The sequence below is a fragment of the Mucor mucedo genome, assembly GCF_025094135.1.
Source record: "Mucor mucedo strain NRRL 3635 chromosome Unknown EV154scaffold_39, whole genome shotgun sequence".
NCBI classification, from domain to species: Eukaryota; Fungi; Mucoromycota; class Mucoromycetes; order Mucorales; family Mucoraceae; genus Mucor; species Mucor mucedo.
The window spans coordinates 272,754-295,897 of NW_026252323.1; the positions used below are offsets into that span (position 1 = coordinate 272,754).

The window sequence follows — 23,144 nt, forward strand, 5'->3', positions numbered from 1 at the left end:
GGTCGAAAGTTTGTAGTAATAAAAAAAAGGGAATTATAGCGTTTTAGAATAAGATTATACAATTTTATCATCTTGTGTCGCCTTTCAAAGGGTTAACGGGGGGTGAAGGTGGTTCAAGATGAGATTTAGATTATTTGACAGCCAAAAAAAAAAAAAAAAATTTAAAAAAAAAGACGATGGTATAATATAAATAGTCCAGTTCTAAATTATAAATAAAGTCACCTACATAACTAGATTACTGGAAGAAAAAAAAAATATGTCTCCCTATACTAAAACTACACGATACAAACATAAAAGATCAACCAATTTGATTGAGGATGTCGCGATTGAATGTTTACTTGAATATGATTGGCTTGATACGCAATTTCTTATTGTTTTCATTGGGTAAAATTCGGTGGCTTTAATTGATATTTTTCACAAAAAAAAAAATTTAGTCAATAAATACATTCGTGAACAATAATTTTTTTTTTGCTTTTTTTTCCTCCATACCCTTTTTATATACAAAAATGAGCGAAACTTTCCTTTTCACATCTGAATCCGTCGGTGAAGGTCACCCTGGTAAGATTAAAGATTGATTAGAGAGTTTTAAACAAATAGTTAACAAACAATTATAGACAAGATCTGTGATCAAGTCTCTGATGCTATCTTGGATGCCTGTTTAGCTCAAGATCCTATGTCCAAGGTTGCTTGTGAAACTGCTGCCAAGACTGGTATGATCATGGTCTTTGGTGAAATCACCACCAAGGCTAACCTCGATTACCAAAAGATTATCCGTAACACCATCAAGCAAATTGGTTATGATGATTCCGAAAAGGGTTTCGATTACAAGACCTGTAACGTTTTAGTTGCTATTGAACAACAATCTCCTGATATTTCTCAAGGTCTTGTTCAAAAGTCCTTCAACATTGAAGATATTGGAGCTGGTGATCAAGGTATCATGTTTGGGTAAGCATCTATTGTCTATTGTTTTAAGTTTTATTTTTTGCTAATAATATTTATAAAGTTATGCCACTGATGAAACCCCCGAGATGATGCCCTTGACTGCTGTCCTCTCTCACAAGCTCAACAAGCGTATGGCTGACCTCCGTCGTGACGGTACCCTCTCTTGGTTGCGTCCTGATTCCAAGACCCAAGTCACCATTGAGTACAAGAACGATAACGGTGCCATGATCCCTCTTCGTGTCGATACCGTTGTTGTCTCTGTTCAACACGCTGCCGAGATTGAGACTGAAGATCTCCGTAAGGCTTTGATGGAACACATTGTCAAGCCTGTTATCCCTGCCCATCTCCTCAAGGATACCGTCTACCATTTGCAACCTTCTGGTAAGTTCATCATTGGTGGTCCCCAAGGTGATGCTGGTTTGACCGGTCGTAAGATTATTGTTGATACCTATGGGTAAGTTGTCGGGATTTGGTTATGAAAAAATTTTCATTTCGGTTTTCTAATATTTTTTTTTTTTTCTTTTAATTAAACAGTGGTTGGGGTGCTCACGGTGGTGGAGCTTTCTCCGGTAAGGATTGGTCCAAGGTCGATCGTTCTGCTGCTTACACTGCTCGTTGGATCGCCAAGTCTTTGGTCAACGCCAAGCTCGCTCGTCGTGCTCTTGTCCAACTTTCTTATGCTATTGGTGTCGCTGAGCCTCTTTCTATCTTCGTTGATACCTATGGTACCTCTGAGAAGTCTGCCACTGACTTGGTCGAAATCATCCGTCAAAACTTTGATCTCCGTCCTGGTGTCATTGTCAAGGAGCTCGATCTTTTCAAGCCCATCTACCAAAAGACTGCTGCTTACGGTCATTTCGGTCGTGACGAATTCTCTTGGGAACAACCCAAGGAACTCAAGTTCTAAGCTATTTAACTTAATTTTGTTAAAAACTTATTTTTGGAGTTAACGTTTTCAACAAACTGCATTTCATATCCCCCCCACCTCCTTCTCTTCTCTTTTTAAAAACTCTAATTGTTAGATAATTTTCCTCCCCTTTTTTTTATATAATTGTTTCCTCTTTTTTTCCTCTTTTTTTTTACACACTGACATTCAACATGATCGGAACCGATAGCCATCCCGGTTGCAGGATGGGTTTTAAAATAAAATATACATTTTTACCACAAAGTGGTCATAATACTCTTTTGTTTGTTTTCTCAATATCTGTCATCACCTCCGTGCCTTTTCTATTAAGAATATCACTTGATCTTATTGTAAAAAAAAAAAAACTATCTTTATTATTATTTTTAACCAGTAAATGAAAAGTTTGTTCTCGGTCGACCAATTCGTGTCGGCTTTTGTTTCTTGGCTGGTGATGAAGTTCCGCTTGTATCTTCCTCCGTTGTATTATTAAATGTATCTTCTCCCGCACTGAAAAGGCGATCTACGTTCGATGGACTAAGCGCCGGTGTAGATTCTTTAGATCCCTCTGCAGCTAACGCTTGTTTTCTAGATCGTTTCACTGGCCTTGCTGCCTTCTTCTGTTCTTCTTCCTCAGCCTTACGTTTCAATTGCATCTGTAATTTATCGTCAAGTTCTACAAAAGCCAATTTAGAATTTCCCAATCATTGCAAAACACGTATAAATTTGTTCTATTACCTTCATCGTCCAAAAGAAGTGACACAATCTCTCTAGGTTTAAAGTCAACTGATTTAAACTCGCCGCCTGAAATGACCACCTTTTGAATCTCATCCTTTTGTTTTGCTCTCTGAAGAATTCTTTCTTCAATGGTATTCTTTGTAATCAATCGATACACTGTCACTTGTTTGGTTTGACCTAGACGATGTGCTCGATCCATTGCTTGTTGATCTACGGTTGGATTCCAATCACTATCATAAAAGATGACCGTATCAGCAGCAGTCAAATTAATACCTAAACCACCCGCACGTGTCGAAAGCAAAAAGATGAATATCTCGGGTCGTGTTTGCCAATCTTGTACCATGTCTCGACGATCGGAAATTTTGGATGAACCGTCTAATCGAAGATAGCGGTATTGTTTATATGCAATATATTCTTCGAACAAATCAATCATCTTGGTCATTTGGAAGTAAATTAAACAACGGTGATCTTCTGCCTTGAGTCGTTCTAATAATTTGTCCATCGTGGCTAACTTGCCAGAGTCCAAAATAAGATCCTTCATAGCTATTACAAATCATCTTAGTCCAACCTGCATAAATATGCACTCCATATGTCTTTACTTACATGGCACCTTCATTAAGGAGAATCCATAACCAGATGATGGGACCGTCATGACTCCCGCATCAGTCTTTCGTACAACAACAGATAGGTTGGATGCTTCTTGAATATCTGTATTATATTCGGGCGTGCCATAGAAGCAAGATCTAGTATTGATATTGAACAATGCATCTTGTTTCTCGCGAATAAACGAAATATCGTCGCAGACCATATCCACGGGTACAGCAGTAACCTATTCATAATTTTAAATGTTTGCACATATAATAACATTGTTTCCACTTACTGCAGGGAAATAACATTGGCCATAGACATGTGTATCGTGAATGAACTTGTCTGATATATGAGTCAATTCATATAAGGCTGAATCGGGTGTAATGTTGAGTGGATTTGTAGGGGAATTTGTTTCTGTGATCAGAAATAATGCAGATGTGTTGACAGCCGCTTGAGGTTCGTCATGGTAAAAACTTCTTATTGTACGTTGATCACGTTTAGCCAAATGATCTACCCATCTTTCCATCAGGGATGCTTTCGACAGATAACTTGCTTCTTGTGGTGCCATATCTGTGAATCTCAAGAATGAAAATGCGGAATCTAAGTTATAATGGATGGTTAATGTAAAATTTTTATATGTATCTACTTGTTTTGTTTACCTTTATCGTTCGAGAATTCGGAATCATGAATATATTTGTTGTTCCATATATTCATCATATTGTCTAGATATTTTGTTTCAAATCCTGCATTTGTATCGGGACTAACGACCTTGAGAATACCACCATTACGATATAATTTTTTGGGGATACGATAGGTGATGTGACTTGTAGCAGAATAAGGACAATACAAGGAAGTTTCTTTTGAAAGCGAACCTGTTTCACTGTAATTACAAAATGACATGGGCGATCTTACATCAGCACGTTCAAATAATTCAGGATGGTTACAAACCTTTCTGAACTGCATGACTAAATTCATCAAACTATCTAAATTCTCTAAGTCACCCAATGAAGTAGCCTTCTCCAACAATTCAGAAATCGAAATTTTTTCCTTTAACCCACGATACAAGGCCTTTTGTCTAGCTGTCAATTCACAGAACACTTCCACCTCAATCTTTTCGCCTAATTCATGCTGCACATTTCTCTTGATACGACGCAACATGAATGGTTTTAAAATCATGTGTAAACGCCTCAATTGATGCTGATTTAATGATCCTCGATTCTCTGCATGACTTTCAATATCCTTTGAAAACCACTCACTGAATTCCTCGTGTGAATCGAACAACGTTGGCATAATAAAATGAAGTAAAGCCCATAATTCTTGCATACTATTTTGGATAGGTGTACCTGTCAAAAGTAATCGATTACGACAATGGAATCCAAGTAACTGCTTCCAACGGGCACTGGACGAACTCTTGATCGCTTGCGCTTCATCAAGAATCATATATTGCCATTTCACTCGTTGAAAGTAGGTCACATCCGTCAATACAAGCTGGTAACTGGTAATAACAATGTGGAAGGGTGCGTCTCGACCATATAATTGCTTTCGATTCCAGAACTGACGTAATACCTTACGATCTTTGGGATTACCCCAATAAGGGAGTGCCTATTGTAGAGAATTAATATTGTTTTTGAATCACTCTAAAAAAGGTGAAATTACTCTGAATTGGGGAACGAATTTGGCGAATTCTTGCTGCCAATTATGAAGAGTAGATGCAGGCGCAATGACAAGGAAAGGACCCCAGATATTGTGAACCTCAGCAAGGTATGCCAATAGCGAAATAGATTGAACAGTCTATTCCCAGTGTTAGTTATGCATTTTCATGATCGGACTTTATATACTTTACTTTTCCGAGACCCATTTCATCAGCCAGAATACCATTGATGCCTTGTTCGTATAAATTTGCAAGCCAATTCAAACCCTTAAGCTGATAACTTTTAAGTTGGCACATGAGCATATTGGGTTGCAACACCTCAGGACCAGAACCCATACTTGATGGTTCTTGGAAATTCATATCATCAAAGGCCATTTGATTAATACTAGATTCATCTTCACCGGCAGCAAGACGTCTTTCACGAGCACCTTCGTCAAATTCTCTTGTCTGTTCACGCTGTTTGGCAAGAGCATTTTGGGCACTTAATCTGGCTTGTTCCTTTAAAACAGATTCGTCTTCCTCATCAAAATCAACTTCGCCTATATGAGTTATTCCTGCACCAGCATCTAATTCATCGGATGCAGGTACTGCATCTAAAGGTGTAGATAATCCAGATGGAGCTGGCTGAGCAGTATCGTCATCCTCACCCGTGTCTTGTTTAATTTTTCTACCGATGAAATGACTGTAAAGCTCAGTTTGGGTGATCAAGAAATTTAATTTACGAGCTTGGCGTTGGGCTTCTCTACGTTCTTCTTCTTGTTTCAACTTGTCGAGAGCTTCCTTCTCCGCTTTCTTGCGTAACTCTCTTTCTTCCTTTTCATTCTTTTTCCAGAACAAGAGCATTTCTTTACTGGCGCGTTTTGCCTTGTTTTGCATATCACGATTAGCACGGCCTCCGTTTGTAACGACACGGCGTACTTCCTTTTGACAATACTGGGCGACTTTTTTACAATTGCCAGAACGAGTTGCTTGTACGCGGGACAAAATACGATTCATGCGAGGAATATCCTTTCTTGCGATCGTCAACCAAATCTTTCGACGGTCGTCTTCTATCCTGCGTTCAGTAGGTCTGCGTTCCTCGTCAATTAAAAGCTCATCACTAGATTCGTCGTGATGATATTTGAATCGCTTTATTTGTGGTTTCTTGGATTTTCGTTTAAATACATCGCTCTTTGGCATACGTGTTCCATATCTCTTTTCATAAATTTGCTCAATGCGTTCCTTCATCTTTAAATGACGGCTCTGAAAAAAAATGATGACGTTTTAGCTACCACAATAAGGGATAATGATAAAAAAAACTTACAGCTTCCTTTTTTTCGTATTCTTCAATGACTCGCTTTCTTCGGCGGTGCACATCAATCATGAACTGAACCATTTCTTCTCGATGGGCTAAAAGTACTTCGTCATCTTCTTCTTCTCCCTCTGAAAATACTAATTCTTCACGAGTACGCTGAGCAAGTGATTTCCCTGATTTGGGTCGTAATTCAATGTCGCTTTCATCCATGGAAGAATCGTCACTCTCGTCACTGCGGACTTTTCGCACAAAAAAAAAATAGTTAGCATCAATGAGTTCCTTATAAAAAGAGTATTATAATCATATACTTTTACGACTCTGTATAGTACATAAAAATCAGATTGCTTAGTTTCATTGTTCTTTCTTTTTTTCTTTTTTTAATCAAGTTTTACCTTTGCAGTAACAATGATAGGATCACGGTGGTCAATAATGACTTCTTGGTGTTGATGATGTTGCATCACTTTGGGAGATCGGATTAATGGGATATCTTCAGTATCTGTATCAGAATCAGCCATCTGGTACTTTTCTTCGTTATCGCTGTTTAACAAGTTTTGAATACCATGCTGACGTGTAGGCTCAAATGGTTGAAATGTGGGTGAATAAACAGGTTTAGGTGGATTATCCGATGAAAGCAGCTGAGATATAGACATAACAGGTGAAATCACTGCCTGTGGTGGCTATGCATTTTTGTGTTGTTTTTTAGTATACGTATATTTCTTTTTTTTTTCTTTCTTTTTTTATACCTGTTGGGGTGGAGAAAGCGATTCTGGTCCCTAATAGATAAACATAGGTTAATAAAATATGCATATAAGGCCTGTATCTTTGAATCATACTAGGCTGCTACGAATTGGATCATATGCTTGTTGTTGATAAGTGGGAGGATAATGGTTCTATTTAAACGATTAGTTTATTTATCGCGTCTTTTTTTTTTTTTTTTATGATATACACAAACTGTTTTTTTTTTATTACCTGTTCCCAAGAAGTTGAATTAGAAGAGGTAGGGTAAGTGTAATTTTCACGGTTTTGAGGCGAAGGAGGAGGATAAGAAGATGGTGGGTAAGGTCCGGGGTTGTATCTGTTATATTCCCAATCTTCCGATGGCTGTTGCTGCTGTTGTTGCTGTTGCTGTTGCTGTTGTTGCTGTTGCTGTTGTTGTGGTGGTGGTGCCTGTGGAGGGCGATGAGGTGCTTGATTAGGTTGATCAAACGCCATTCATGAAACTTATTTCGGTTGGATTAATTTCAAGGAAAATGGGCTTCAAAAAACAAGCAGCTTTTTTATTCAAGATGAGAAAAAAAGTTGTGTTCTCAAGGTTGGAAGAGAAAGGTTTATTTTTTTGTTATTTTTTTTTTTTCAACTCAACCCTTTTGGGTTCGCACGTCACTTTGTGACGCTACTAGCAAGAAGTTGATTTTTTTTTTCTTTTTATATTTTTTTTCTAAAACAATCTTTAATGATGTTTAAATTCTTATCGTATAAGACTCTTGTTCAAATATTAAGTGCACAGCTATCTAAAGGCTTTCCAGCCTTCCTTATTATTTATTTTTTCGTTTGTAATTTAAATAGTATATTAAAAAATATACGCAAAACAGATTATGCTTCCATCATTCGTACTGAAGAACTCAGACATCCAAAAGACTGCCCAGCTTGCGTTTATTAAATCTGAGTGTTAATGATTTGAAGATCCGTCTAGGACTAGAATGTCATTAGCCAGATCATGGTATACAATCAAACACAGTTATAAAACATACCGCTTTATGGTTCCACTCACTCTACCGTTTTCTTGCACCGTCCATCTCGTACCGACTTGTGGTGAGTTTCTTTAGACTTTATTTAAAAAAAAAAAAACTATTTCTTTTTTTTTATCTTTGCTTTTGAATTCTTTATACATTTATTCTATGCCATTTAATGCATACATCAGTTTTTTACATCAAAAATTTGATTCAACATAAAAAAAAAATATTTCAACCAATCGTTTTCTTGCATTGCACTGCCTCGCATAGGATTTTCATTAAAAAGAAACTACAGCCATTTCATCAAAAACTAAACTAGATTTAATCATTTCGTAAAAAACACTCTAAGGCAAACATGATTAATTTTGTCTCCTGTCCATATCCACATGGCATCACTATAAGACAACACTTTGTTGTAGTTAAATAGAATAGAAGAATTTCAACTCATTATGATCTTAGAAAATTGGCTTCATGATTCCAGAGCTGAAGGATAACCATCGAACGCTTCTATTTTAATCGACAAATATCAGTTTGTAGCTACTGATATAAAGATTTGACCACGATGCTCTTACGAAACGCTGCATTCTAAAGTAAATGTTCTTGACAGAAACGCTTGTCCAGCTGTAAAAAAAAAAATTAAACCCCTGGGCTTTGCTCTGAATTGAGGAATGAACATTGTAGTCTTTGAAAAACATTGATTCGTATTCCTCGATCTTACAAATTATGAATGTAATTGTTCATGTTGTTAAGACCATGGCCACATTATCCTCTCTGCTTTCGCACCACCCAGCTCGTTGCTGTTGCCAGAAGCACTGGACTGCTTCGTAATGCACGTCCAAACCTAAAAAAAAAACAAGTGTGTTTGATTGGTAAGAGACATGCCGTGATGCAGTCACCAATGGCGCCATCGATTCTTATGTAGAATTAAAGACGTATCAGTGCCACGCATTTTTTCCCATTTCCTTTTTACCTGCTTTCTCTTTTTATCATGGAAATGTTCTCGCCAAAAGAAAAGTTTCCCTCTAGTTATCAACATCTAGCCCTGTACACAGGTAATATTGTGAAAAGTGTGATTGGGCGTAACTCTGTATTTGATAAAAAAACAAACATGGAGGTTAGTATGATGCCATAATTTACATAAAACAAGTAACTTTAACTTTAAATCAAACAAGATTTTGGACGCAATCAACGATACCTTGGATTATGGTGATAGGTTGAACTATCGTTATTACAAGGACACAAAGTTAGTGGAGATACCAGATCTTAGGTCCAGCAGTAGAATTGATCCAAAGGATAGAGATCATGTAGAAATTACGGGTATGCCACTCTTTTCCGGAAGAAAGGGGATTTCTAATACTTTTTAGCCAAATTATTTTATCTTGACTCTGTGGGACAGGAAACCTATGCGGACGAAGCGTGGGATCATCTTATTAAGCTACTTGACATTAAGCATATCGATACATTAATTACATCTAATAACAGGTATTGGAAGTCTTTGGAGAATCTTGTAAATTTGGGCAAAGTGCAAAATTTGGGTGTAACCGACCTGAGCCGCCATGATCTAGAAGACTTTTTAAACCAAGTTGAAATTAAACCAAAGATCAATCACATCCATGTAGGAGAATGTTGTCACATGCCTTTAGATTTGATCCAACTGGCAAAAGACAAACATATTGAGTTACTGCATAATGGAGACTGCACTAGTAAGTTGGGTTTAAACAATTGACAAGACAACGCTTTAACAAAAAATTAGCCATTTTAAAGACGTGTGAATTGACACATTTGTTGCAGAAGTATGACTTGGTACGGGATGAAGTATTTATCCCTCGTTGGGTATTGAAGTACACAGTGTTCATAAGATCACGTAATATTGTCACTGATAAGGGGTAAAAAAGAACGAAGTTATAGCAATAACTTGTTATTTATTTATTTTTGTTTAGTTACATTATCGTAGCTTCTGTTACAAAATGATACACTTTTTTTGCTTTTTTGAAAGAGGAGTTGGGCATAAAACAGCCCTAATGGCCTCATCAAATACATTTTTTAAACCTTTCTGTGTTAAAGCAGAACATTCTAAATATTTTACGGCGCCTATCTCCTTTGCCATTTGCAAACTTTGTGTATATGAGATGGGTATCATGTTTTTCTGTCGGAGTTTTTCAATAGTTTCTGAGTCCTCTCTTAAATCAAGTTTTGTTCCAACTAAAATAATCGGTTTATTAGGCGCATGATGATTTATTTCTGGATACCACTAAAAAGAAAATTAGGCATTCTACTTCGGCTTTAAGATAGGATCATATGTTACCTTTGTCTTTACATTCTCAAATGAGGGTGGGCTGACTAGTGAAAAACAAACTAAGAATACATCGGTCTGTGGGTATGATAAAGGCCTTAATCGATCATAATCCTCCTGTCCTGCTGTATCCCACAATCCCAAATTAATAGGCTTTCCATCGACTTTCACATTAGCAGAATAATTATCAAAACTAGGAATCATTAGCTACTTAATTAATGAATGGCAACTACACTCACACCGTGGGTACATATTCGCCTGGAAACGCATTTGTTGTGTATGAAATTAAGAGACATGTTTTTCCAACTGCACTATAATTGTCAAAAACCGTCAATTGGTCGATTTCTCTCTGTCTGCCTATACATTTTCCTTACCCATCACCTACTACCACACACTTGATAGCCTGCATACTCTGTTGTTGTTGTCCTGCTTGATTATCCATTCTTTAAATGACTTTGAAATAAAAAGAAGTGTATAAAGAAAAAAAAAAAGGAAAAGCCAAAAGAAAAAGAAAAGAAGGGGGCGGTTGGAGTGAAAGGGGGTTAAAACAGAGGACTGCGATAATTCTTGTTCAGAAAAAAAGGGGGGTGTGTCTGTTGGGCTCTTGTAACAATTAAGCGTTATTATGCAAGGAAAGTTGATTATAGAATTTTAAAGGAGTATTGTTGCTCCTTAATCCCAAATGAGGTATAGCATGCAACAAGTCTTTATCATTCGACATAAGGAGTATACAATTCAGTGCATAATTATGCCAAGAAGTTTTGCGGTAAAATCATGTATAGAAGTGTTGGCCATATTCCTTTCTTTTCAAACTAAATGCTGCCCCACACAGGAAAAAAAAAAAAAAAAGACCCTTTATACTTCATTTCCCGGGGAAATTATTTTAAATGAAATTTGCTTTTCCCGTTGCTTCTCACGTGTTTACCCAATCAAAACTACGTAAACAGCGTATTTATGTTTATCTTACAAACATAACAAATACATCACATGTAAAACAGTTCATGCATCCGACTGTAAATCATTAACTAACGCCTGCCTTTGTTGATTAATTTTCTTTTCCCCTGAACGAAATTCTTTATAAATACGAGACCAAAAAAAAACCCATAATTCAAATTATCGTTTTTATACTTCATAACATTTCAAAATGACTCACGTTGATCAAGAACAGCTCGAATTCCAACAAGAAGTTGACAGAGTTAAGCAATGGTGGGCTTCTCCTCGTTTTAAATTAGTCAAACGTCCTTATACCGCTGAATCTATTGTCTCCAAGCGTGGTAATTTCCCTGTTGAGTATAGATCCAACACTCAAGCCAAGAAATTGTGGAAAATCCTTCAACAAAACAAGGCTACTGGTGGGACTTCTCACACTTTCGGTGCTCTTGATCCCGTCCAGGTAACCCAAATGGCTCCTCATCTTGATACCGTCTATGTTTCTGGATGGCAATGTTCTTCCACTGCTTCAACCTCCAATGAACCTGGTCCAGATCTTGCTGACTACCCCATGGATACCGTTCCCAACAAGGTCGAGCATCTCTTCTTTGCTCAGCTCTTCCATGATCGTAAGCAACGTGAAGATCGTCTTTCCATGTCTGCTGAAGAGAGAGCAAAGACCCCCAAGATCGACTATTTGCGACCCATGATCGCTGATGGTGATACTGGTCATGGTGGTATTACCGCTATCATGAAGTTGACCAAGATGTTTGTCGAACGCGGTGCTGCCGGTATTCATGGTAAGACATTTATTTATCCCTTGCTTTATTATGTATTGTTTATTTAACATGTGCAAAACAATTAGTTGAAGATCAATCTCCCGGTACCAAGAAATGTGGTCATATGGCTGGTAAGGTTTTGGTTCCTATTGCTGAACATATCAACCGTTTAGTTGCTATTCGTGTTCAATACGATATTATGGGTGTTGAAAATATTGTCGTTGCTCGTACTGATGCAGAAGCTGCCACTTTGATTACTACCAACATCGATCCCCGTGATCACGAGTTTTTGGTTGGCTCCACCAATCCTTCATTAAAGCCTTTGGCTACTGTGATGCTTGAAGCTGAGGCCCAAGGTATTCAAGGTGCTGCTCTTCAGGCTATTGAAGATGATTGGATTTCTCGTGCTGGTTTAAAGCGATACGGTACCGCCGTAGCTGATGAATTATCCGCTAATGGTAAAGCTCATTTAGCTAAAGACTTTTTGTCCGATATCCGATTCAAGTCAAACGGTGAAGCTCGTGAAATTGCCAAGAACAAGTATGGTGTTGTCATCTCATGGGATTGGGATGCTTGTAGAGTTCGTGAGGGTTTGTATCGTTATGAAGGTGGAACCGAAGCCGCTACTTCTCGTTCTATTGCTTTTGCCGGTTATGCTGATATGCTCTGGATGGAAACTAAGAAGCCCATCTTATCTCAAGCTGAACATTTCTCAAAGGGTGTCTTGGCTGCATCTCCTGAATCATTGTTGTGTTACAATTTATCCCCTTCATTCAACTGGTAAGGGACAATTCTTCATATTAATTTAAAAAAGATTATAGTTTTAATTGTTTATGTTAGGGATGCTGCAGGTTTAAACGACTCCGACATGGGTTCATATATTCAAAATTTAGGCAAATTAGGATTTGTTTGGCAATTTATTACCTTGGGTGGTCTCCACGCAAATGCCCTCGCTTCAGCAACATTTGCCAAAAGCTTTAAGGAACAAGGTATGTTGGGTTACGTCAATAACGTTCAGCGTAAAGAAAGAGAGCACGATGTGGACGTCTTGCAACATCAGAAATGGTCTGGTGCAAACTTTGCCGATGAGTTGATGAAGGTCGTCACAGGTGGTATGTCCGCAACTGCCGCCATGGGTAAGGGTGTTACAGAGGATCAATTCAAAAAATAAATCTCGTGTACAGCCCTTTTCTGATTAAATCTTATATTGTACTTCCTTCCCCCCTTTCTCTAAATCTATCATTTAATAAATTCTTTTGTTAACATGTACAGTTGTAAAGTTTAAATTCTGACGATTTTTCTTTCTTTCTTCTTGAATACAAACAAAATCATTTTTAGACTTATATAAATCTTCAGATATTTATTGAAGTGATGTATGTGCTCTAGCCAGGTAGCAACTCCTAAAACTTACATCTCGCCTAAACAGCTCTTAGTTGGTATTTGTAAGGTAGCTTTACAATTATGTTTCATTAGAGAAGTGCGCGTCACTATAAATTTAATCAATCTTCAAAACAAGTGCAAAAATATATAGATTCAGGCAATAGAGAACTTAAGACATCTGTCTGAGGCAGAATGGAGGCATGTCTAGTTATGCTGTGTTTATTACCGATTTGTAAAGACCTTCACTACATCAATATAATAAAGAGTTAGCTTTGGCGTAATATTTGTTATTTTTAAAGTCTTTATAAGAAAAAATAATAGAGCTTGTATCAATTATACCAAGACAAGTTTGAAAAAATTAAAAAATACCGTAGAATCCGTGAAGCTGTGAAACCCGCTATAGTAGCAGCCGCTGAAAGGCTTTTGGTTAATTATGATTCCTTAAATAGAGATGAATTTGAACAGTATCTTGAAAACAGGTCCAATATGACAGGCATCATCCAAAACAACTATGTCAACTTCCGAACCAATCATCGTACTGCTCATCCTTTGCACAGAAAAATGCGGCTATCTGCCTATATTAGAAGACAACAAGGAAACGAGGATCTTATTTCAAAACTAGATGAACAGTTTGGTGTCGAAGTTGTTTATGTTATGGGTAACTGGTCTTCTCCTAATACAAGATTTCATGAGCCGGTCCGAGGCCTTGGATTCCGTCGGTTGCTTCAAAAAGCTGGTAAAAGGGTGTACTTGATTGATAAATTCAGAACAAGTCAGTGTTGCCCAGCTTGTGAACGTAGAAGTCTTGAAACGTTTCGGATGGTCGATAACCCGCGCCCTCATAGACGAAGAGAAAATCCTCGTGTAATCAGACATGGTCTCTTAAGGTATGTTGATTTTACTTGTTAATAATTTTTTTGTCTAATAATTTTTTTTTTTTTTTGTTCTTGTGACAGATGTACAAATCAAAATTGTAAAGCCATGACTAATAACACAAATAGGATTGCTCCTCGTCTATGAACTCGTGATATGGCTGCTTGCTTGAACAATATGGTTGATATTATTCGATCACTTCGTGCTGAAAATGGCATTCCCCCAAGATTTCGACGTGGAGAGGTTCCCCAGAACCAACGGAGAAGAGCAAGAACCCAAAATGAACAAGCAAACATTAGAAATTTTTGTCAACGTTGCAACTAGAATATTCCGGGCCTGTTATCGCAGGTCAACCATGTGTGATAATTGAGAATAAAAAGGGAAATGTAAATTGGAAAATAAAGCAAGTAAAGAAATGAGACTCTATAATCCTTTATTATAAGTTAGAGAGTTTGTCATGATAAAAATAGAGGTCCTTTTTATATTCAATTATTTTTACTTCAAGATTTTTCCTGCGCAGATCGAATTGACTATTTACCCGCAAACTGGGAAATGGTAGAATTAGATTTAGAAATCAGTTACATATGAAACATAGCTTATTGTTATATACAAGGAGCTAGTTGACCCATGTCCGGCACTTCTAGAGCATTATAGTTTATCCATTCAATGACAGGGTCCTCGATTGGATTACTAAAATAAATTTATGAGAAACTAGAAGATTCGGCTGCTACTCGACCATTCCAGGAACGATTATGAAATCTGATCTCAGTTTGACATATGAGGGAGCTGGTACTGTGTCGTACCAATAGGAATGTATTCGCAATATGATACTTATAATACATAGGTTATACGTATTATAATTGAGTGACAAGATAAGAGTAATTGTATTCGTGGAATTAGGCGTCAAATACGACAGTACTGAGATAATTTGAGTATAAAATGGTAAAATGTAAAGATAAAAATAAACAAGTAAAGAAATAAGACTCTTTAATCCTTTATTATGAGTTGGAGAGTTTGCAATGATAAAAATAGAGGTCCCTTTATATTAAATTATTACTTCAATTAATTTCTGCGTAGATCGAATAAACATTTCCAGAGACTGGTAATTGTTGGATTTGAAAGTAAATCAGTAACGACATGAAACATAGCTTATACAATATAATTATGTAAGCCTATGTTCGTATGTCCGGAATTTCTAGCAGAGAAACCATTTATCCATTTAGCAATATGTGGGATGATTGGATTACTTGATTACATTAAATCCCGGTAGGCTGATTTACTGCAGCTCCTTCTACCACCTACGATAAGTAGGGTATGATTTCCAGGTAGAAGATTAAGAGAACTGGTACTACGTCTGTTATAGTATACGAAGTATATTATAACTCAAGATAGATTAAATAGTAAGTGTATTCAATTTATTTAGGCGTCAAATACGACAAATACAATTTGAATACCAATGCTCTCACGCAGCATCCTTCTTCACTCGTTGTAATCTTTTAGGTATGGTCGGCCTAAATCATCTTGCTTGATTAGTCCATCGATTACACCTTTGTGTGAACAGTGGTACCGGCTCAACGAATACTCACTTTATTAAGAACCGAAATATAAATCGTTATTTATATTCTTGCTCTATCTAACTCATAACCTCTGCCAATAAAACATCACAATCACTATCCAGATTGTATTGATACAATGTGAGTAGTAGTGATTGGTTTAGATTTAGTTTTGACAGTAAGGTAGAAGGAGAATAATACACGTTTGTAGTTAATTATTCAGTTCTTAAGTGAGCACCACGTTGTTTTATATAAATATATAATAAATATATATGGTAACGATCCAGTTAAGTAAAATAAAATAAAAGGTCTTGATTAGTGTTCGAACTTTTCGAGCTTGCACCGATCTTGCGCCAGTTCGAACGAAGCTCGAACCGAGTTTTTGTACTCGAGCTTGCGCCACTTTTTTTGGGTTCGAGCGAGCTTCGATCGATGCTCGCTCGAAGCTCGCTCGGCTAAAATGTCGATAGTAGTCACTTTAAAGTTAAGGTCCTTGAAAGACTACAGATGGCATTTCCCCTTGATTTTAATCTTTTCTTCCCTTTACCATTTTTTTTTTTATATTTATGCTTTAATAATTCCAATTAAAATGCTTTGGACTTTTATTTAATTGTACAACCAACAAACACATTTACCATAGAAAATGAAACAGTGTTGCACACTATACCCAACTAAGCCAATTTTTTACAGCAACCATAGTAAAATGATGTAGCAGAATTAATTTAAACTTTCATGTTCAAAAATCCAAATGTATTATTATATAGATGCAGTAATAGTTTGATTTAATTATCCGAATTTGGTGTTAAGGCTGGTGAAAAAAAAGTTTTTTTTTTCTTTTTCCAACTTCTATTTCAATAAATAACAATTTTATTATCATAATTTTCTGTAATTAACATCACTTTGACGTGCACTTTGTGTAATAATAAGGGCGAGCGAGTTCGAGCTATCGTATTCGCAACCGAGCCGAGCTTAAGAAACTTCGAGCGAGCTCGAGCTGCAAGAAAACGCATCCGAGCGAGCTTCGACTGGAACACGATCGAAGCTCGCTCGAGAGTTTCGATCTTCATTCCGAACACTAGTCTTGATAACAGATACAGAGAAAAAGAGACTAAGGCTTCGGTTTTTCTAGGGAGACAGTAAGATAATAGGTCAATTATATATAGAAGATATAATATTTGATAGGCTAGTTTATGATAAAAGTATATAGTAAAATCTGAATGTTTATTGAAATATGTTTTGTTTTAATGTTTATATAGTTTTTGAGAAATCAAAGGATCGGTAACGATACCCTTGATTTCGGATAAATAATAATAATAAATTTGTCAAAAGGTTTTAAATATAAAAAGGTACAGATTCAGGTTAGAGAAGTACAATGCTAAAAGTTAGCATGAAAAATATAAATTGTCTGAATAAAGTTTTTAGTGTTGAAGTCAATTATTACATATTGAAAATCCGCATTGTAACAGTATCATCAGTATAAATTTTAGGTTTGAAGTCAAAAAAAATAGTTGTTGGAAGTCCGCATTGTAACAACAATACCTCCTCGACACAACGATATCAGAGCAATGTCGGGTCTGATCTTGTATTAAGTAAGATATATACGAGAGTGGAGTAGTAGATAAAAGATGGTCTTTATTGTTTTGTATGATTAAGAAATATATATATGTATCTGAATTGTACTCCGACAACACCCCCTTTCCAAAATAAGCTTCAAGGTAAAATTTTTTGCTTTTCTTTATCTTTGGCTCGAGCAACGCGAGGAATATACCAAGTTTTGTCAATTGGACTACCATCGTATTTTACTGGGTGAAGTCTATCCGTGTGGACCCAAGAGGAGTAAATTTTTCCATCCACTTCAGTAATTTGATATGTATTGTAGTCGCTATTCTTTTTGAGTACTTTATATGGCCCCATCCAATTGAATTCAAGGCCTTGCTTGTTTTCATGCCTTAGCATTACATAATCGTCGATTTCAAAAGTTTGGGTTGTTGCTCCTTTCATTTTTTTGTCCCAGTTCGCTTTGTCTTTCTCGGCCTGGATCCTCATTTTTTCGCTTGCTTGTAATCTTTCCTCCCTTAGTATTCTAATACGTGATAATGTATTTTCGGCAATGAGCTCCGGATCTTCTTCTGTCATAGGTTCCATGAACGGACGTTTTGAGTCACCTGGAAGAACTGCTTCAACACCATATGTCATAAAGAAAGGGCTCAATCCAGTTGTGGCATGTTTTCTTACTCGACAGGAAAAGAGGGCAGTTTCAACAAATTCATCCCAGCTATGCACTTCTCCTTTTACATATTTTGTAATCATATGTTTGAAAGTTTGGTTTAAGCGTTCGCATTTGGAGTTAGTTCTCGGATGGAAGGCGCTGGTAAATATATGCTGTGACTTGATTTTTTTCATGTATTGATTCAATATTTTGGACATGAAGTTAGCACCTCGATCACTGACAAGTTCGACTGGACACGAAAAACGCATGACGATCTCTTCATATAAAAACTTTACTATTTCATCGGCGGTAGCAGACTTTAAAGCACGGGCAATTGGCCAATTTGTGTGATAATCAACTGCCATAATAATCCATCTGTTGCCGTTTTTTGTTGTGGGGAGCTCACCTATAAAATCTATGTGCCATCTGTGAAAGGGTGGTGGAATTTCTAACGGCTTCATCGGGGCATGATGCACATTGGATTCTTTACGCGAATGTAGTTGACATTCAGGACATCGTGATAACCATGTTGTAATATCATGGAGCATCTTAGGCCACCAAAATCTGGATTTCATAAGCTGGTAAACAGTTGCTTTTCCTTGGTGTCCGAACCCTCGATGAAAGTCTTCTACTAGGTCCAGTCTTCGTTTAAATGGAATAAATTTAACTAATTTGTCTTCCTTGTGATTGTCTGATGTTTTGATTTTCTTCCAAACGTGTTGATTTTGAACCATGAAATCTTCTTGTTTTTCAGATAATTGTCGTTTGATGGATTCTGGCCATAGATTGGAGTCTTTAAAATAAAACAGCGGCCAGTCTTGAAGTGGGTCTGTGATCAAAGTTTCGTTGGTGTTGTGGGATGTTTTTGTCAAAATTGCCGCAACCGTTTCAATAGGCTCATATAGATATCTAGGTTCGATCGATTCAGCATTTGGGGTGCAAGTAGGACCATCACGTCGACTGAGCAAATCAGGAATGATGTTTTCAACACCTTTCTTGTATAGAATCCGTGGTGAGTATAAGCTTAATTCCGTCATCCATCTTACCAATCTTGGAGAAACTTTTGATGTATCTTGATAAGTTTTAAGAGGTTCATGATCAGTAAATACCTCATAATCATTGCCATCAATGAAACAACGCCAAGTACGTAAAGCATGTAAAATCGATAAACACTCCCGTTCTTGTACTGGGTATTTTCTTTCTTCCTTACTAAATTTACGAGATTCATATGCAACTGGTTTCCATTCATGGTTACATTGTGGATCTTGCTGAAGAAGTACCATACCCGCAGCATAATCACTAGCATCACATTCAATACGCCAAGGTAAAGTCATACATGGGTTGAGTAGCGTTGGAGCGGTAGTCATCATCTCTTTAATTTTTATAAAGGCTTGCTCACATTCATTCGTCCATTCAATATTTCGTAGCTTAGGACCTGAGCCTCGAGTAAGATCGGTTATTGGAGAAGCAATGGACGCGAAATTGGGCAGAAATGCTTTATAAAATTGGCATAATCCTACAAATTGTCGTACTTCTTGAACATTACTTGGTCGAGGCCAAGAGGTAATAGCATCGGTTTTCTTTTGTGCTGGTCGAACACCTGTATTGGCTATCACATCATGCCCTAAAAACGTCACCTGCTTTCTATTAAACTTGCATTTTGTTTTGTTTACTACCAGACTGGCATCTGCTAGCTTCTGTAAAACCATGTCAACATGTTTTTTGTGAAGATCTACATCATTGCCTTTTGTAAAAATAAGAATATCATCAATATATAGTAAACAAATAACATCAATATAATCTTTAAGGATGGTGTTTAGCATTTTTTGAAATTGTGCTCCACTGTTACGCAGTCCAAACGGTATAACTCTCCATTTAAATTGGCCGTATCTTGTGTTGATTGTTGTTTTTTCTGAATCTGATTCTGTTAGACGTTGTTGATGAAATCCGCTTTGCAAATCTAACGTGGTGAAGAAATTACTACCGTGTAACATTGATAAACATTCATCAATACGTGGTATTGGAATACGATGACTGATACTGTGCTTATTGATTGCTCTAAAATCACAAACCATTCTCAATTTCTTGTCGTCCACCCGTTTTACAAACAATACCGGTGACCCGTACGGTGAAGACGTTGGCTCAATCAATCCTTGTTTCAAAAGTATGTCCAGCTGTCTTCTTAATTCTTGGAGTTCAACGGGACTCATTCGATACGGAGGCCTAGATTCTGGTATAGCTCCTGGCTTGAATTTGATCATGTCCTCGACCGTGTCTCTCAAAGGAGGCAGACTGTCTATGACACCCTTGAATACTCCCGGATACTTTACTGCAAACTCGTTACACCATTCCTTATCACTATTTTCTAAGTTTTTATGATTAGTTGTTTTATGTAATGGTAACTTATCATCCACTAGCACTAATAAATCCTCCGTTTCCTGGTAAATTGTCGAAACATCAATGAGATAACATTCATCTACTTTTTTCTTTTTAAACAACTGGTCTAATTGTTTTGCAGATAGTAAAAAATCAAGATCCTCCAATTGCCGTTGACTATTCTCAGTGTTTGCCTCGATGGAATTGATTGGAACTACTTTTGGTGACACCAATGATTTACTAATCAAATGATCTGGTAATGGATAGATCATTGTTGTTTGTGTGGGATCATTGCGAATTCGAATTTTCCACGTTCCATTAAACCAATCTGGAATAGGTTGGACCTGTGAAAGCCATGATCTACCTAAAATTACATCAAATTTGGTGTCGAATACATATGCTTGAATGCGATCTGTATATCCATTTAAAGCGATTGAAAATGCTGCTATTTTGTTGATATATGTTTGCTGCCCATTTGCTGTCTCAACGGATTGTCCTTGTTTAGCTGGAACAATTGTGGATACAAAAGGTAACATATCGGAATGAACATAATTTGCACTCGCACCTGAATCGATAAGTACTTTGCATGGATGACCGTTGATTAAAATTTTATATAACGGTAACTTGTAGTGAATATTATTAGCGTTCATTAAAAAGTCAATGTCCTGTTTCATTATCTTGTGGTCTACGCTTAATGGTTTAATATATGCCGAAGATGATGGTAATACACTGTACAATAGTAAAGACGAGTTAGAATATGATGATGAAGAATTTGCTTGGATTTTATTTCTCTGATCATTTTGTGCACTAGCTTTATTCACATTGTTAGGCACGGGTTGTTGATTTTCAGTTTCATTATAATCGTCCTCATAATAATTATCATATTCTGAGTTAATATAAAAAGATTCTTGTTGCTGTTGCTGAGGACAGTTGAATTGGAGATGTCCAAATTGTCCACAGTTCCAACAATCACGATTCTCTACTCTTGAATGTTGTTGCGTAGGATAAGCATAATTTTCCCTCGATCCTCCCCTATAACCACCACGGGTACCTCGATAACCACCACGATAATCCCCACGAAAACCACCAGCACCGCCATAACCACCTCGACTGCCTCTCGAGCCTCTAAATCCACCTCTAGGTGTACCACCACGACCACCACGCCAAGTACCACGACCACGATTATTCCCGTAATTGTTTTGAACAAAATTTAATACTTCACGAAGAGCGGATAGATCCATAGGATCGTCCACCATATCTGTCTCGTTAGTAGAATTGTTTCTGATACCTGGTAGTTGAAATTGCACATTTTCAATACGAGAGGATTCAAACATTTGAGCAGTTTGTATTGCTTCGTTAAGAGTTGGAGGGCATTCGTTTCGATATAATCCTCGAATCTGCGCACGAACATCCTTGTTTTTGAGTCCGCGAGTAAACTTATCAACAGCTTCGTCATCACTCATACGAGGAATTCCCAGCCTGATTGTCAGAAATTCATTTATGTAAGTACTAATTGTTGTCTTTTGTACTAAAGAGTGTAACTGTTCACGTAGTTGTACGATTGTGTTGGTAGGACGAAATTGCTGAATGATTGATGATTTGAGGGATGGCCAAGTTGAAATCTCGTTGTTACCTAAATCATTTACGTTGCGTAACCATATGGCTGCCATGTCTACCAGTAGTGTTTTTGCGAAACGGTATGTTTTTTCGTCATCCCAATCACGAAATAATTGGTAATCTTCAACAGAAGATATCCAATTGTCAATTTTAAATCGATCCCTCTCACCATTATATTTGGGAGGTTTGGTGTAGAAATCTTTATCCTCGTGGTTAACATTATTATTTTGCTCTAAAGCACGAGCTATGCCTTGTTGAATTGCGTCTGCAATTATCTGTCCCATTGCTGTTTGATTGCTGGCCTCTGTCATTGTATCTTGTTCACTGCTATTATTTGTTGATTTTGAGAATTCTTCTGTAAACTCTTTAATTAATCTATTTGCTATTCTCGACCAATACTTTTCTCTGGCGAAGGTTGTTGGTATTCTTGTTTGAATGCTGCTGCTGGATGTTTCTCTTAATGCTTGATATTGGTTGCGATATTGAACAGGTAGTCCTAACTGCACACGTTCTTCAATTTCAAATTTGTTTTGATAATGACTATGTGATTCCATAAATTTTTGTTTGACCTGTTACTTGCTGATTGAACTCGTATAACTTTATACGTCGTTCACTTCCAATACTGTTAATAAAAAAAACTGGTGCTACCAGATGTCGGGTCTGATCTTGTATTAAGTAAGATATATACGAGAGTGGAGTAGTAGATAAAAGATGGTCTTTATTGTTTTGTATGATTAAGAAATATATATATGTATCTGAATTGTACTCCGACAGCAACAAGGACCACGTTTAAAAAAGGTAAAAAAATATTGCGCGGTCGGGGAATCGAACCCGGGCCCTCTCGCGTGGCAAGCGAGAATTATACCACTAAACCAAGAAACCGATTGTGTCTTTGTCAAGCCCACAATTGTCGATGGTTCTGATGCTTCTCTAAGCCACATTCCGACCCGGACTCTTGTACCCGACCCGGACTCTACCATGGATGTTGAAATGCCTCTGGAGATCGAATTACGACTAAAGAAAGCTAAACTTCTAAAAAGGAAGTTTGTACCCAAGATAACCAATGCCAATAGAAAACGGCCAAAGAAGTAACACCACTTTATTATAAATATCACAACACTACTTCTACATTCAATAACCTGATTACTTATATTTATCACAATCAATCTTTATATCTATCACCATACTTTTATTATATTATCACCATACATATCAACATTATATTATCACATTATTATCACATTCTTATATTCCCCAAACTAGTATAAATAGCTCCTAGCTTTGTAT

The 23,144-nt window shown here is 37.0% G+C and overlaps 6 protein-coding genes and 1 pseudogene across 7 annotated transcripts; 4 read left to right on the forward strand and 3 right to left on the reverse strand.

The window, feature by feature from the left end:
- Nucleotides 1-392: 392 nt before the first annotated feature.
- EV154DRAFT_506880 (S-adenosylmethionine synthase) lies at nucleotides 393-2,122 on the forward strand. The gene is made up of 4 exons (XM_051601342.1): nucleotides 393-558; nucleotides 615-945; nucleotides 1,004-1,396; nucleotides 1,477-2,122. Exons 1-4 carry the CDS (start codon nucleotides 507-509, stop codon nucleotides 1,847-1,849), a joined length of 1,149 nt encoding a protein of 382 aa, XP_051458333.1. The 5' UTR covers nucleotides 393-506; the 3' UTR covers nucleotides 1,850-2,122.
- On the reverse strand, nucleotides 2,059-7,569 carry EV154DRAFT_506883 (SNF2 family N-terminal domain-containing protein). Its single transcript, XM_051601343.1, has 13 exons — nucleotides 7,084-7,569; nucleotides 6,948-7,004; nucleotides 6,858-6,887; nucleotides 6,507-6,782; nucleotides 6,423-6,432; nucleotides 6,124-6,353; nucleotides 5,013-6,062; nucleotides 4,826-4,960; nucleotides 3,829-4,771; nucleotides 3,462-3,769; nucleotides 3,185-3,410; nucleotides 2,582-3,124; nucleotides 2,059-2,519 (listed from the first exon to the last, which is right to left on the reverse strand). The coding sequence occupies exons 1-13, from the start codon at nucleotides 7,324-7,326 to the stop codon at nucleotides 2,230-2,232; spliced, it is 4,341 nt and encodes a 1,446-aa protein (XP_051458334.1). The 5' UTR covers nucleotides 7,327-7,569; the 3' UTR covers nucleotides 2,059-2,229.
- Nucleotides 7,570-8,835: 1,266 nt separating this feature from the next.
- Nucleotides 8,836-9,737, forward strand: EV154DRAFT_480894 (uncharacterized protein; the record flags this gene model as incomplete). The annotated part of the gene is made up of 4 exons (XM_051598358.1): nucleotides 8,836-8,961; nucleotides 9,020-9,164; nucleotides 9,212-9,550; nucleotides 9,601-9,737. The coding sequence occupies 4 exons, from the start codon at nucleotides 8,836-8,838 to the stop codon at nucleotides 9,735-9,737; spliced, it is 747 nt and encodes a 248-aa protein (XP_051458335.1).
- A 70-nt stretch (nucleotides 9,738-9,807) lies between these two features.
- EV154DRAFT_419608 (ras-related C3 botulinum toxin substrate 1 protein) lies at nucleotides 9,808-10,549 on the reverse strand (the record flags this gene model as incomplete). The annotated part of the gene is made up of 4 exons (XM_051595904.1): nucleotides 9,808-10,098; nucleotides 10,153-10,333; nucleotides 10,380-10,451; nucleotides 10,515-10,549. The coding sequence occupies 4 exons, from the start codon at nucleotides 10,547-10,549 to the stop codon at nucleotides 9,808-9,810; spliced, it is 579 nt and encodes a 192-aa protein (XP_051458336.1).
- Nucleotides 10,550-11,187: 638 nt separating this feature from the next.
- Nucleotides 11,188-13,119, forward strand: EV154DRAFT_551236 (isocitrate lyase). Its single transcript, XM_051604967.1, has 3 exons — nucleotides 11,188-11,870; nucleotides 11,936-12,629; nucleotides 12,690-13,119. The coding sequence occupies exons 1-3, from the start codon at nucleotides 11,285-11,287 to the stop codon at nucleotides 13,018-13,020; spliced, it is 1,611 nt and encodes a 536-aa protein (XP_051458337.1). The 5' UTR covers nucleotides 11,188-11,284; the 3' UTR covers nucleotides 13,021-13,119.
- Nucleotides 13,120-13,577: 458 nt separating this feature from the next.
- EV154DRAFT_419567 (uncharacterized protein) lies at nucleotides 13,578-14,138 on the forward strand (the record flags this gene model as incomplete). The annotated part of the gene is made up of 1 exon (XM_051595903.1): nucleotides 13,578-14,138. A coding segment is annotated over one exon (561 nt), but the record flags the coding sequence as incomplete, so codon positions are not given.
- An 8,529-nt stretch (nucleotides 14,139-22,667) lies between these two features.
- Nucleotides 22,668-22,739, reverse strand: EV154DRAFT_t54 (annotated as a pseudogene). The gene has a single exon. The product of its transcript is annotated as a tRNA-OTHER (tRNA).
- Nucleotides 22,740-23,144: the final 405 nt, after the last annotated feature.